The 15,762-nt window shown below is 47.6% G+C and overlaps 1 protein-coding gene across 1 annotated transcript in view; it reads left to right on the plus strand.

Moving 5' to 3' along the window:
- Window positions 1–15,762, plus strand: part of PIK3R6 (phosphoinositide-3-kinase regulatory subunit 6) — a 70,027-nt gene that overhangs the window by 10,352 nt on the left and 43,913 nt on the right. The window contains exons 2-6 of the mRNA XM_015427195.1: window positions 1,789–1,918; window positions 3,374–3,457; window positions 10,277–10,368; window positions 12,768–12,836; window positions 15,404–15,539. Coding sequence (XP_015282681.1) covers window positions 1,864–1,918; window positions 3,374–3,457; window positions 10,277–10,368; window positions 12,768–12,836; window positions 15,404–15,539 — 436 coding nt within the window. The 5' untranslated portion in view covers window positions 1,789–1,863. The remainder of the gene's footprint in view (window positions 1–1,788; window positions 1,919–3,373; window positions 3,458–10,276; window positions 10,369–12,767; window positions 12,837–15,403; window positions 15,540–15,762) is intronic.

A 15,762-nucleotide genomic window follows, 5' to 3' on the forward strand; every position in this document is an offset into this window, starting at 1 on the left:
CTGGGTTACATCTTTTCTACCTTCCAGTGATCCTTCCATCATGACATGTCAAGATCTCCCCTTATTACATCAATTTGGCATGTTCAGTCCAGTTTTCTTTGTCTAAGATATGGAGCATGTGTAGTCATAATCTCTTTTTTCTCCTTGGCACATACATACAAAAACCATGTTCATCAGTGATAAAATATTTCAAACTATGTTTCAAAGTCATGTTCCAGAAATGTAGATATCTTTTGGTGAACAAAGCATTGTTATGAGTTTTACATTCTCCTTGGCACATACATACAAAAACCATGTTCATCAGTGATAAAATATTTCAAACTATGTTTCAAAGTCATGTTCCAGAAATGTAGATATCTTTTGGTGAACAAAGCATTGTTATGAGTTTTACATGTATACAACAAGTTCTCAACACCTTACAAAATGTGGCTTCTGATAAAAAATATTTCTACTAGCTTCACTGCTGTTTGGGTCTGGTCTTCAGACATTTCAAGATTATATTCAATTCAAACAAAGCAGTATTACATGTCTTTGAGGCCTAGATACAAAATGTCACTAACTCAGGTCCTGGCAGGGGTTCCCCCACTTTTGGGGGGTTCAGTCTGCCCCCAGTGCAACCGCCCACCTGGCCACCCATCACCTACCCCTCCTGCCTGATTTAAAGGTCTTCTGCTGATCAATGGGGACCACGTGGCCTGCCAACCAGCTGGAGGGCCCTTAAAATCTCGTGAGAAGGAGGGAGAGGGGAGGTTGTGGGGTCTTTTAAAGGGTCTTTTTGTGGGGGGCCCGCGCAGTGCATGGTGCTGATTTCCCCCAGCCCCATGCACCATGCCCCCCCCAAGCTAAGCATGCAGGCCCACAACCACCCCTCTCCCTCTCTCCTGCTAGATTTAAAGGACCCTCCAGCTGGTTGGCAGACCACATGGTTCCTGCCAATCAGCTGAAACCCTTTAAATCAGGCAGGAGGGAGAGGGGTGGCCAAGTGGGTGGTTGCTCTTGGGGGTGGGGATTGGGGGCATCCCCACCCACCCCTGGAACACCCCTCAAATCCTCCCCGCTGGAGCGATGAGGGGACCTGGCAAGCCTAAGCATTACACCTCACTGAGGTCCTTCCCCTTCCCAAACCCTGCCCTCACCAAGCTCCACCCAAGCTCCAGGAATTTCCCAACCAGGAGTAGGCAGCCCTAGTCAGACAGCAGGAGTATAAGTCCTCTGCTCCCACTTCCACAAGCCCCAGTGGTGTCCATGTAGTTCTCGCAGTCATGTGTCTCCTACAGTTTCCCCCTCAGACCTCTACCCTCTCCTTTCCCTCCCTTTTCCTCTGCCTTCTCCCTCCTCCCATCAGGAAAAAAGCAACTATTACTTACGTCAGAGTCAGGACTATTGGGAAAGGCAATCAATCACGTGGTAATTCTGTTACCATATGCTCAATTGTCATCTTGTTTTGCAGAAGCAACAGAGGATATGAGGCTATGCTTACTGAAACCAAACTCTCTGGTTACTCAGCTCTCCAACAAGTGTTAGGATGGATAAACCCACAACCACATCCAGCAGCTCTTCCCTAGCAGTAGAGAACCCAGGTTTGTAACCAATACTCTCTCTAAGCTGTGGAGTCTTGTTTGTGTTCTACTTTGTGAGCTACTGGCATTAAATCCCTTTTCCTCTGCCTTCTCCCTCCTCCTCTCAGGAAAAAAGCAACTATTACGTCAGAGTCAGGGCTATTGGGGAAGGCAATCAATCACGTGGTAATTCTGTTACCATATGCTCAATTGTCATCTTGTTTTGCAGAAGCAACAGAGGATATGCGGCTATGCTGACTGAAACCAAACTCTCTGGTTACACAGCTCTCCAACAAGTGTTAGGATGGATAAACCCACAACCACATCCAGCAGCTCTTCCCTAGCAGTAGAGAACCCAGGTTTGTAACCAATACTCTCTCTAAGCTGTGGAGTCTTGTTTGTGTTCTACTTTGTGAGCTACTGGCATTAAAGTTGTGAGCAATCAATTTGGTTACTGCATAAATTAGTTTGCTCTGGAGCCATCCTTCCTGAGCTATGACAAAAATGTGTGAGCTAGCTCACATTAACTCATCTTAGAGGGAACACTGTTTGTGACTGTAATTAAAGTGTCAGTTGTCTGGGTAGGAAGCATGAACTGCTCCTGTTCTCACCATTACCACACAAAGGGGAAAGACTAGATAATAAAAGTCTTTGTATCTGTGTCAGACCTGATGGGGGCCTTCATATGCACACAAGCAAAGCAAGCAATATCAGTAAAGATAAGAGTGATTAGATTGTGTGAATTGGAGGCCACCTACACCAGGGGTCTTCTATCTCACCTACAGTAAGTGGTAATTTTTTAACCTCTCATTAATTGAGTATACATTTTCAGAACAGTGAAAGATGGGATTTATATTTACTTGTAGTAAGATTTGTTGGAAGAGAAGGCTTAGATGCTGTCTCAAGACTCAGCCTCCCGGGGGTGGGGGGACAAACAAGTCAGTGAGATAGACAGGCAAACTGTAGGTTTTCTTCCTGTTTACTCTCCTGTCACTGTTATTTGAAGTAGACTGATAGATTATAGGGAAATTGTCTTTCTTCCTTCCATTTCCCCTCACACACTCACTATCTCTCTTTTCTCTTGCATACATCCATGATGGAGGCTAGATGCCTCTTTGCATCCATTGAAGGTAGTTTAGGTTAGTTCTGTCTCTGTCTCTTAAGCTTTACTATCTAGAATGTACTTCCAAAATAAAAGGAATATTATTAGTCTTGAAACTGAAAAAAGTGGCTCTGTGTAATTTTGTAACTCTGCTACCACACGGAGAACAAAGGGCTTCTACTGCGAGTAGCCAAGGTGCACTCTGCTAAACTGAGAAGCGATACTGGACAAACGAGCCAGTTACTCCCAACAAGATGATCGCTATCCTGACTTGGATAGCCCAAACTAGCCCAATCTTGTCAGATCTCAGAAGCTAAGCAGAGCCAGCCCTGGCCAGTATTTGGATGGGAGACTACCAAGGAATACCAGGGTCATGAGGCAGAGGCAGGCAGTGGCAAACCACGAATGTCTCTTGCCTTGAAAACCCTACGGTTTATATATTACCTCTGTGGCAGCTGATTGTATATATGATTCTGATCCATAATCATTGGAGAGATGGGTGTGCCTTTTGATCAAGGAAAAAAGTAGTTCTCTGCTGGTAATCATTACTGTGCTATTTCATCATGTAAATGCTCCAAACATTATACATCAATGGAGCTAGGCATTTTTGATGGGAGTTACATTAATTTGAAAAGCCTGAGTTTGTAAGGTACAAAGAGTGAGAGACTGAAATAATTCAGTTCCTTATGTTTTGCTTCTGTTTTTTCTAAAGAGGTAGAGTCAGACTTTCTCCGAAGTGTGCATGCTCTTCTTCGAGAACTTGATGGTCAACGTCCAGCCTTCCAGAGTGAGCAAGGTAAGGGCCACTTTTTTCCTAGTACTCTTTGGCCTTGTGAGAGTTTGGGTCGTATGTCTTAGACTTCCATACCCACAGCAAGCCGGAGTAGAGGAATCCTTGACTTCTTTGTCAGCAGGCTGCTGTGTTAGAAGCCCCAGAGCTTCTGTTTCTGAATATAAGAACATAAGAGAAGCCAATGTTGGATCAGGCCAATGGCCCACCCAGTCCAACACTCTGTCACACAGTGGCCAAAAATACCAGGTGCCATCAGGAGGTCCAGCAGTGGGACCAGGACACTAGAAGCCCTCCCACTGTTGCCCCCCAAAGCACCAAGAATACAGTGCATCACTTGCCCCAGAGTGAGAGTTCCTATCTATACTTTATTTATTTATTTATTACATTTATACCCCGTCCTCCCGGTTGTGGCCGGCTCAGGGCAGCTTACAACAGGATAAAAACAAAAATAAATAGTATAATAATCATAAAACCATGTAACAATTACAACATTAAAAGGTGCTAACAATAAGTAATATCATTAAACAGATAAGTTCACCATTACATTTGGGATGGCGCTCAGACTTCCGTGCCATCCTGGTGGTCAATCTCAATCTAATATTGTGTGGATGGCTCAGGATGCCTCAAAGATTTCAGGTGACAGGGCATTCTCCCAGAGCAGCTCCTAATTGAATGCCTGATGGAACAGCTCAGTCTTGCAAGCCCTGTGGAACTGCATAAGGTCCCGCATGGCCCAGATCTCCTCCGGGAGCTCGTTCCACCAGAGAGGAGCTGCCACCAAGAAAGCTCTAGCCCTGGTTGAAGCTAACCTGGCATCCTTTGGTCCAGGAAGGGTGAGTTGGTGTTGAGACCCTGATTGCAGTGCTCTCTGGGGGACATGGGGGAAAGGCGGTCCCTCAGGTATGTAGGTCCCTGACCATAAAGGGCTTTAAAGGTAAGAACCAGCACCTTGAAACGAATCTGGCTGCTACCTGGGTCTCCATTGTTAAGGAGGCATCCAGGAGCACTCCCAAACTCCTAACCTCCGGCGCTGGCACTAGTGGAGCCCCATCGAAGGTCAGGAGTGGGATCCCTACCTCTGGTCTGCCCCGACTCAGGCACAGGACCTCACTCTTCATCAGACTCAATTTGAGTCGATTCGGCCTAAGCCAACCAGCCACGGCTTCTAATGCCTGGTCAAGATCTTCTGGTTTGGAGTCAGACCGGCCGGCCAACAACAGATAGAGCTGGGTGTCATCAGCATACTGGTGACATCCCAACCCGGGTCTCCGTACAATCTGGGCAAGGGGGCGCATATAGATGTTAAATAACATTGGGGACAGCACGCCCCCTAAGGCACTCCACAATCAAGTGGGTGCCTTTGGGAAAGCTGTTCCCCCAGTGCCCCCTTTGTCCCCGGCCTCGGAGGAAGCAGATGAGCCATTGCAAGGCAGGCCCCTGGATTCCAGTGTTGGCGAGGCAGTGGGCCAGTAGCTGATGGACAACTGTGTCGAACGCAGCCAACCGGTCCAACAGTACCACCGATCTGCCTCGAACCAGATGCCTATCCCCCCCCCCAAATCAAGCATTTCAGTTCCCTGATTTTACCTTGGACACTTCTAGCATTTGTGTATAAATACCTATAGTTTCCCATGCATGTTAAGCCCATAACCTTCCTCTTGCCACCTTGAGACCTTGCCAGGCAGACCATATCATTAGCCACCGTCTCAGTGGACAATTCTAGTCCATTTCCCTTTAGAAAAGTAACAGCTACCCCTTCATCTCTTTGAGATGAGCCATCCCGAACCAGAGACCTTTCATCTCTTGTCGGCTTTCCCCCAATATTCAGTTTAAAAATTGCTCTGCCACCTTTTTGATTTTAAGCACCAGCAGCCTGGTTCCTTCTTGGGACAAGTGGAGACTGTCTCTTTTGTACAGCTCCCTCTTGTTCCAAAAAGCATCCCAGTACCTAACAAACTTGAACCCTTCCCCCCTACACCATTGTCTCATCCACACATTGAGACTCCTGATCTGTGCCTGTCTCTCTGGCCCTGTGTGTGGAACAGGTAGCACTTCTGAGAAGGCTACCTTGGAAGTCCTGGCCTTGAGTGTCTTGCCTAGCAGCCTAAATTTTTCCTCCAGGACCTGACGACTGCATTGCCCCTTATCGTTGGTGTCAACACGTACCATGACCACTGGCTCCTCCCCAGCACTATCTACCAGCCCATCTAGAACATGTGTAATGTCCACTACCTTTGCACCAGGCAGGCAAGTCACCATACGGTCAGCTGTCTGCCTATCTAAGTGATCAAATTACCAACTACCAAGAGCCCCCCTCCCTCCCTGCCCAGGGATGGTTCCTTGGTGCAAAAGGATACCCGTTCACCAGCTGAAGAAGAGGTCCCTTCTGAAGGCACATTCCCCTTATCTGCAGCACGGTGGCCTGTTTTCTCTCAACCCTCATGCTCCCTGACAGCGGTGGGGCTGCCATATTCAGAGTGGGACATATCTAACAAGTCCCTGAGAGTCTTCTCCATGCACCTAACTGACTGTATCTGCTTCTCCAGGTCTGCCATTTTGGCCTCAAGGGAGCAAACTCGTTCCCTGAGAACCAGGAGCTCCTTGCACTGGGCACACACGCAAGACTTCTGTCCAGTGGGCAGATAGTCATACATGTGACACTGTGCAAAACACTGGATAGCCCCCAACCCCCTGCTGGCATTCTGGCTTCATAATTTCTTTTAAAATAATAATTATATATAATCCCCCTTTTAAAACCCTTTGTATGTATGTGGTTCTCCTTGTAGAAGTCTACTTACCTTACTGGGAACCCAAGGAGACTAAGGCTTTCTAGCTCTTCTTGGGGTTCTTACAGAGTCCTTAGTCTAAGAATCCTTTGGCTCTCACCCTTCAGTTCATGCCTGTGGCAAGGTGGTGCCTTAAATAGAAGCTTCCCCCAGCAGAGGGTGTGTCCAGCAGCTATTCAAATTCACCCAGGCACTCAATTACAGTCAAACAATGACCCTTTCACACCCTATCACAAGCAGCCAGGACTCTGCAACAACTCACAACTCACCCACACACTCCCAAACGCAGTCCCCCCACACAGTACCCTCTCAACTAAATCACCTCAGCTGAAAGTAAATAAAAAACACTCACCCCTCTAGCAGCTCTATCTCCTGCTCCTTCTCAGAGCTCAGCTGGGTCAGCTCTGCTTCTAGCAAGGTGTTTGCTTCATTGAAATAGATATGCTCATAGATGTATGCGCTTGGGTGTACCTGTTAAAATTCCAGAGATCAAAACATTGCTAGCCATATTATTCCTTACAGGCATCAAAAGTATGTGGAAGGAGCCTTTGTTCAATGGTAAAAGTATATGTTCTGCTAGTTCAAAGTCTCCAGGTAGCGGGAACGGCCTTTGCCTGACACAAAGGGGAAATGCCAATTAGGGTTGACAGACTAGGCTAAGTGGAACATTCATGTGGCTCACTTGTATGATGGCTGTATTGTCAGGTGGGAGCACTGGAAGTTCCAGTGACTACTGAATACAGAATATATCAGTGGCCTCTGACCTTTATGATGACCAGCTACCATTAGTGTTACACTTTATCATTGTTATTTGCCTTGTTGATTATCTTTGTACCTTGGTCATCTCTATGTAATGGCTTGAGTGAACACTGGAGGATGCAAAAGGCTTGGTGGTGGTCACTTATTAATGGCCCTGCATGACTGCTTGGAAAGATACTTGGACCTTTCCAGAGGTGCAGTGCAAGCTTCCCTTTATTTCACAATTACCCTGATACAATCCTCCTTTGTGGAATAGGCTGGAAAGTTCCCTCATGTCCCATGGCTGAGCTTTCTTCCTCCAGCTCCCCTTTTCTGTTGCCTACCCTAGGCTTCTCAGGGTGGCATCTCTTAAGACCCACCCTAGACCTGGACTTGTACCCCTGGTTTCCGATCCTGCTCGCTCTCCCTGCCAATACACAGCCTGTTATGTATTGAGCCTGAGCCATCCCTGAATGTGGACCTTGAATTGGGTGAGCTTGCTCCCCAAGAGCAATAGCTGACCAGGATCCTGACCAATAGATAAATAGTGTAATGTAAATAGTGTAATGTAAATAGCCTATCCTTGGGACAGGGGGTGTGGGGTGTGTGGTGTTTGCATGCTTTATAAGCAGGGCTCAAACCCTGGTGGGTGTCGTTGTTCTGTTCCTGAAATCACTAAATAAACTAGAGCTGATCTAGAACCCAGTATTTAACATTGGCAACAAGGATGGGATCCTGTTGAGCCAGCCCAGCGCCCACCAGCACCACACCATGCACTGAACACCAGTGCCATGTGCATCACATCGCTCCCAGGACCACGGCTGCCGCTCCAGGACACTTAGACGCATTCGACATCAACACTGGGAGTCTTACATCTCCCAGATTGAGGAGGAGGAAAAGAAGCATGCCACCTTCTTCTGAGTCTGCGGATGCTCAGCCTTTGAGATGGCTCGCTGATTGCCAGGATACCTCCTCCACTGCCCAGGGAAGGCCATGGGACATGCTGATGCCCTCAGTCCCCTGCCCCTCTGCTCCTGCGATCCCAACCCTGCTCCCGCACACCAAATCTTCCCAACAGCCCTCTGCAGGTAACTGACATGTCCTGCCACACCACATTTTGGACTGGGAGGGGAAGGAGATGGCCCACCAGCTGGGTGGGCCTGGAATTTGCAACTTTCTCCTCCTGCCAGGATGAATTATCAGCTCACAAGGGTTGTCTACTGTGGTGGAGCCGGGTGGTGATCCCTTCTCTCTTGCACCAGCAAGTGCTATTGGCCCTGCATGAGATGCACCCTGGGATCATGAGGATGAAGGCACTGGCCCAAAGCTATGTGTGGTGGCCAGGCATGGACAATGAGATAGAGGTCTGGGTCAAGCACTGCCAGGCCTGCCAAGAAACCCAACTGGAACGACCCAGGGCACCAGTGCAGCAGTGGGAATCCACCCACAAACCATGGTCCCGGCTACACCTGGACTTTGCTGGCTCCTTCCAAAGGCAAATATTCTTTGTTTTGGTGGACTCATACACCAAATGGTTGGAGGTCATGCCTGTTGCCTCCACCTCCTCCAAAGCAGCGATCTGGGCCCTCAGACGTATATTCAATACACATGGCCTGCCTGACATGGTAGTGACTGACAACGGGACAGCCTTCACATTGGGGAAATTCCAAGAATTTATAGGCCACTACCTCATCCAACACATCCACTCTGCTCCCTTCCACCCAGCCACTAGTGGACAAGCGGAGAGGATGGTGCAGACCATGAAGGAGTCACTCTGGTGAATCATCCATGGAGACTGGGACCATAGACTCGCAGCCTTCCTTTTTCGCCACCAGATGACCCCTAGCACCACCACTGGTCACAGCCCAGCGGAACTCCTCATGGGCAGGTGTATAACCACCCGACTGGACAGACTGCACCCAAATCGAGCCTCTGAGCCTCGCCAGGCAACGGAGAACCAGGAAGCACCCAGAGGATTTTTCCCCAGCGACTCCGTCTACGTGAGTAACTTTTCCAGCGGTCCTGCCTTGGTTCTCACCAAAGTCAACTGAGTTACTGGCCTTCCGTCATATGAGGTATCGACTGACGACAGTCAGGTTCTCCATAGACACATAGCCCAGCTTCACCACCGTCTACTTCCAGCTGACCCAGAGTCACCATCAGCAGCAGTGGAAGACTACGATGAGGGACAGCCATGACCACAGGAGCTGGAGACTACAAGTGAGTTTCAGCCTGACAGCACACAGCCTGACCGCCAGGGGGGTGAAACACCAGACCAAGTGGCCAGGGACTCTCCAGCTGTCACATCAGCCCCACAACCTTTCACCAGCACTGTGCCTGGAACGTCAGGCCAAGATCCTGTAACCGCGACCCCTCAGCCCGAGTCATGACGTTCAAACTGAGAATGACACCAACCAGCATACCTAAGAGACTATGTCTGTTAAGGTGTTTTGGAACTTGAGGGGTGTTATGTATTGAGCCTGAGCCATCCCTGAATGTGGAACTGGGTGAGCTTGCTCCTCAAGAACAATAGCTGACCAGGATCCTGGAACTGACCAATAGATAAGTAGTGTAATGTAAATAGCCTATCCTTGGGACTGGGTGTGTGGGGGGTGTGGTGTTTGCATGCTTTATAAGCAGGGCTCAGATCCTGCTGGGTGTCATTGTTGTGTTCCTGAAATCACTAAATAAACTAGAGCGGATCACTGCAATGCGTCTAGAACCCAGTATTTAACACAGCCCCAGTGGTATCCTCTCCTCTCCCATCACAGCTCTAAAGGCTGATTGGAACCTGGCCACACTTGGACTCTAGGCCTCCAGGGTAGAGCCTGTGGAGAATCCTTTGGTTCTGGGCAGCTTTTCACCTAGGAAGGGCTCCCGTTGCTCTCTCCCTTGGCATTGCCTGGCCAGCCCTGTCAGTTTGTCAGTAGAAAGGCTGCCTTGGTTCCTTTGAAATGTTGTCATTAAATTCATTTAAATTCTTGTGTTTATGTTCTCTTACCATGGTTTCTTCCAGTTACCCCAGAAATTGATTTCTCTACTGAACAGAAGCTGTGCACTTCATTATAGAGACCTGTATCAACTATGATTGTTATAGGAGCTAATCCAGTTAATTGTGCAATTTTTTTGAAAGAGTAAGCCTACAGAGAAAATAATACACACCTTGACATTCCTAGATGAAAAGCATCTCCTTGGTGCTGCTGACTCCCCCCTCTAGCACCATAATTACAAGGCTCCACCCTTCCCCATTTATTGTCCCAATGAAATGCTGACAGTTGCATTGGCTTTGGTTTCATAGGGATGCTGCGATGGACCTTGCACAAGAAAATTGACAGGAATCTGAGCAATGGAGTCCTCTTGGTCAAAATCTTGGTGAAAGAATTGGAAAGGGTAAGAATGAGCAGCAGAGAGAAAGAAGGGTTTGGAGTACTCTTGGCAGCACACATTGCTTATTGCTCACCCTTTTCCTGCATGTTTTGAATGGGTATCAACCTCGCTTTCTTACCTCCTTAGGGCATTGAACAGCCTTTCTGCACATCGCAGTTATGTAAAAAGCCTAAACTGTGCCTTTCACTGCAATCCCTGAATCTGAACAGTCTTTCTACCTGCTCCACAAACCACTTTCAGAAAAGTGCCTAAGCACAGTGTCTCTTGACTTTAAAAGCAAGTAACCCATTGTCCTTTGTTGTCAAAAGGTTTGGAATAGTACCATGTGTCAGAACATCGCAGGCTTCAGAGACAAGGTCTGATAAATAGCTACTTAAGTGCCTGTATCAAGGCTCACTATTTCAAATAACCAGCCAGGGAACAATAGTTTTTTTCCCTCCTCTGCCTTATCTTGATTTCTGTGGAGACAAGGCTACAGACTCCCTGCCTGGTACTGAGTATTGTACTAATGTGTATCCATCCTTTTTGTTCTGTATGAAAGCCCCCCTGTCCAGTGAATGGCCTCCAAAAGTCAAGAGGGGAAAAGGTTAGGGACTTCAGAGTGTGGAACTGCATACAAGAAGCAGCCTTAGCCACCTCAAACAAGGCTGAGAGCATGCCTGATAAGGCGACAAGCAGGGCCCATTCTCCGCTCAGCCTGTTTTTGGCATCGTTCAGAATCTCTGCAATGTTTATTGGGAACCAGCTGGTCTTCCATCCAGGAAGTGTTCATAAATGTTTATTGTGCATCTTCCTGCTGCTTGAGCCCTTTAATTATCTCTTCAGTAATAATTCTTTCTGGGGAACCACTTGTGGTGTGCATGCTTATTTCCAGTTAGAGAATCCAGCCAATAAATCATGAAAAATGAACATATTGGGGGAGGGTGGCCTCAACCTCTGCAGACTCTTCCAAAGATGTGTTTAGCCCTCATATGAGAACAAGGTGCAGTTCACATGGAGAGTGATTGTGTGCACAGACTTTGTTCAGACCTTTGGGTGAATGTGTGGAGGCTGGAGCTGGGGACTGTGGGCACAATCGCCCCAATGTATTCATTCTGTTTGATATACTGAGTGAACAGTGTCCCTGCTGAAAATAAACCGGACTCAGACCTTGTTCTGCTGCTTCAGATCAACACGGCTGCCCACCGGAATCTATGCAACGTTTTATAATGTGCCAAAATGCTTCCATTGTATTCCTTTCAAGGCACTTGCTTATCCTCCGCTACAAAGGAAACAAAGTATGAAATACTGGAAAACAATTAATTTTCTTTGACAAATATTATCAGTCAGTTAAGTAAAGGTAAAGGTTCCCTTGCTCGAAAGCCAGTCGAATCCGACTCTAGGGTTGCGGTGCTCATCTCCGTTTCAAAGCCGAAGAGCCAGCGCTGTCCGAAGACGTTTCCGTGGTCATGTGGCCGGCATGACTAAACACCGAGGCGCACGGAACGCTGTTACCTTCCCACCGAAGTGGTATCTATTTATCTACTTGCAATTTCTTGCTTTCGAACTGCTGGGTTGGCAGGAGCTGGAACTAGAGATGGGAGCTCACTCCATCATGCGGCACCTGGGTCTCGAACTGCTGAACTACTGACCTTCCACAGCCTGCAGTTCAGCATCTTAACCACTTGAGCCACCGCAGCTCCAATCAGACAGTTACACAGCAATTATTTATTGTACAAAGTGCTTTGCAATATTTTGCTCATTTATCTCTTCAACAGCTTGGTAGTGGTAGTTGCTATTCCTGTTGTATAACTGGGAAGACATAATGACTTGTCCAAGGCCAATTAATGACCTTGTAGGAATCTGAACATAGATCTCAGTGGGTTTGGACCAGTGTTCCCTCTAAGCTGAGTTAGTGTGAGCTAGCTCACAGTTTTTTAGCCTCTGGCTCACACATTTTTGTCTTAGCTCAGGAAGGATGGCTCCAGAGCAAGCTAATTTATGCAGTAGCCAAATCACTCACTCACAACTTTAATGCCAGCAGCTCAGAAAGTAGAATCTTTGCTCACAAGACTCCACAGCTTAGAGGGAACATTAGTTTGGACTCTCCCCAGTGCTATCGATTAGTGTGTGTTAGCTTCTTGTAATTCTGGTAGCTCTCCAGGCCCCACCTGGATGTTGACAACCTTAGAGGAAGGTGACTTTGTTCTGAACACACACCTCAGCAAAGATCTGACCAGCTCCATGGTAATGTCTCACATACAGCTGCCACTCGTTGGGGTGCTCCTGTGTTTTTAAATAGCTATTGATTTAGTGATCTGGCTATTTACTCTCCTCCTCCAGAGGCTGTGGTAGCCATAAAGTGCCAAACTCAGTTTCAGCTTATTAGACGAGTTAGAAACATAATCATGTGCTTTCTCCAGGCAGAAAGATATGGCTATCGACAATATATCATCCCCTTGCTTCATACGCTGATGTACACCCTGGTGAAGGTAAGAACCGTATTTATGGAGCTATAACATCTGCGGATATCAGTGCTGTACTCCACTGAGGTTGATGTGATGTGCCACATTATGCTATGGCACAGTTTTCTAGCTTGAAACACTATGGGGTGATGTCAGGGCTCTGCCCAAGAATCTGTTTTGAATTCCAGGACTAGGTAAAATCAAGAATGGCTCTAAGTATGTGTAGTATGCATTTCTGACACCACTGAGAGCACACATCCATTGTTTTCGAGCCAAAATGCTGGGACTTCTAGAACATTCCTGTTTAGAAATAATTAAGCACTGGATGCTGACACGGTGTGCTTGTGTTTATAGAAGCAGACAAGAGGGTGAAATGGATTTATGAATTCTGTTTCTTCTGCTGCTGTTCCATTCATACATTTAAAAGAATCAATTCACAATGTCTTTAAAAATCAATAGTTAAAAAACCTGTGTTGGAATCCAGATGACTAATGCCCCTTGCGTAACCAGACTTTTGTAATAGTTCATGTCTACGTGCTTACAATATCCATAATTTGTTAATTCTATAAAGGCACCTGCAAAGGCATGTTCAGTAGTGATAACATCCTCTTTTTTCCATTGTATTCAGGCACCTGAGGAGAATAGAATTTAAATTTTCTCATTGGGGAAAGATGTGTAAGATAAAGAAATATAACCAGAGGTCATTTTGGGGGGGATCGCGAGTGATCGCAGTTCCCCCGGGTGAGGTACGGGGGCGGGGCACATGATGAAGCCCCACCCCCGCTTCCGGCCGCCCCGCTTCCAGCCCTCATTCATCCAGGAGGAGGCAGGAGAAGAGGGAGGGTAAGTTGCTTCCTCCCTGCTTCTCCCCACCCCTGCCTGCCTGGGGCCAGGGAGGGCCTTCGCGGGGCTTCCTTGCACTCCTGCCGGCCTTGCAGGTCCACCGCCGGGCCCCTCATGGGGCTCGGCAGTGGAGCTGCAAGGCCGGTGGCGGCGGCCGGGACCATTGGGGGCGGGGTGTGTGGCCTTGTGACACACTTCCGGTGATGTCAGGGGGTGTGGCCTTATGATACACTTCCGGTGATGTCAGGGGGTGTGGCATATGCTAATGAGTTATGCTAATGAGTTCCCCTAGCTCTTTTTCTACGAAACGACCCCTGAACATAACACATACTGATGCATAACAGCAGGAGAAATAAATCGTGGTCTAGAATAACAAGACCACACTGCCAAGCATCCAGAGTTTATTGTACATAAAAGGGAAATCTTACAAATAATGTGTGGAATTTCTACATTTGAGAATGTAAATAAAAAGTTGTGGGGGAAATTGTAGTGGGGGACAATGGCAAATTTATTTGCAATGATCCAGAGTTCAAACCTTTTTGGAAATTTAGCACATGCTTCATTTTAATTCAAGTTGCTGTTATTGACCTTTAAAGCCCTGTACAGCCTGGGGCCAACTTAAGGGGATATACTGGGTCTCCTGGAAAGAACCCTCGGGAAGCTTCCTGGTCCTCTGTGGACGCACTGTGCTCCGGGGCCCTATCCGGATGGAGGCAGTCTAGCCAGGTGGTGAGGCGCCATCCCAGTAGTAGCTCCGCTGGGCTGCAGCCTGTGGTGGAATGGGGTGTCATTCGCTGACCGAATAGGAAGGCGGCTAGCTTGTAGTCCCAGTCCCCCTTGTCCATGCGACACAGGGAGTCTTTCATAGTCCAGACCATGCACTCGGCTTGGCCGTTGGTGGTGGGTTGAAAAGGAGCCGAGTGGATGTGCCTGATCCTGTAATACGGCATGAACTCCTGGAACTCCGAGGAGGTGAAGGCCGTGCTGTTGTCTGTCACCAGGGAGTCTGGTATCCCGTGAGTACTAAAGATCCGCCACACTGCGCGGATGGCTGAGCGAGATGACTTGGAGGTCACTGGGACCACCTCCAACCACTTTGTGTATGCATCAACTAAGATAAAGAAAATTTGTCCTTGGAAAGGCCCCGCAAAGTCCGAGTGACGCCTAACCCTGGGTTTGTGTGAAGACTCCCATGGCCGCACCGGCGCCCTCGGCTGAGCACACTTCAGGCCGAGCTGGGTGCCGTACCTGGTGAGCCTCCTCATTGTCCAACACATTGGAGTCTTGGGAGTTGATGGCCTGGTGTGCAGTGGTGGCCTGACAATCCTGTTGGGATTTCTCAAAAGCGGTAGCTGCCCGGAGTGCCTTGTTGATCTTTGGGTCCTCCAGGCCGATGAGCTTCCTTCTCAGTTTCCGTTCCCGGACCCCCGGGAACCAAGGCTAAAAAAATTTTTTTAAAGAAAAACAAACATTAATCCTTGCACAGCTATTCTACAAAAGACAGCCTATGGATCTTGGTCAAACCATTTCCTCTATTCAGATGGGATGCTGAACCCAGACTCCATTCAACAGGAGGTGTGAATTCTAGTGAGTTCCAATGAGAATTACTGTATAGAATCAAGAATGCAGGTCAGCCATTGACCTTCAACAAAGAGGCACATCTTCTTCCAGATGAGAACTGCTTTCCTCTAGACTGAAGCTGCATGTTTATGATTTCTGCTATAAATTTTACTCTCCATTTGTTTCTGTAGACATCTGGCATTCATCCTGATTATTTGAATGTGGGGGTGTATGATTTCTGCAAGAAGTTACTTACCCTGCCCAAACCTTACTGCACCATTGGGCTGCACTATGCTCAGCAGTTAAAACTGGAAAGGACAGTACCAGGTATGTAATATTTCTTTTGATGTGTTCAATTCATTTCCGTAGTGCCTGAGAAGTGTGTATGGGAGGGATTATTTGAGGGCTATATCCAATGAGATGTACATGTGCATGAAGATTACTTTCATACAAAGGGTTTTTCCCTGCTTTTGCTTCTGTACTGGAATGCCTTTGGGGGGAGCAGAGGGACACTGTACTCTTTCCAGGTTTTTCCTGTCCTCAATTTACT

Source organism: Gekko japonicus, unplaced genomic scaffold, assembly GCF_001447785.1.
Source record: "Gekko japonicus isolate JY-2015 unplaced genomic scaffold, Gekko_japonicus_V1.1 scaffold876, whole genome shotgun sequence".
Lineage (NCBI taxonomy): Eukaryota > Metazoa > Chordata > Lepidosauria > Squamata > Gekkonidae > Gekko > Gekko japonicus.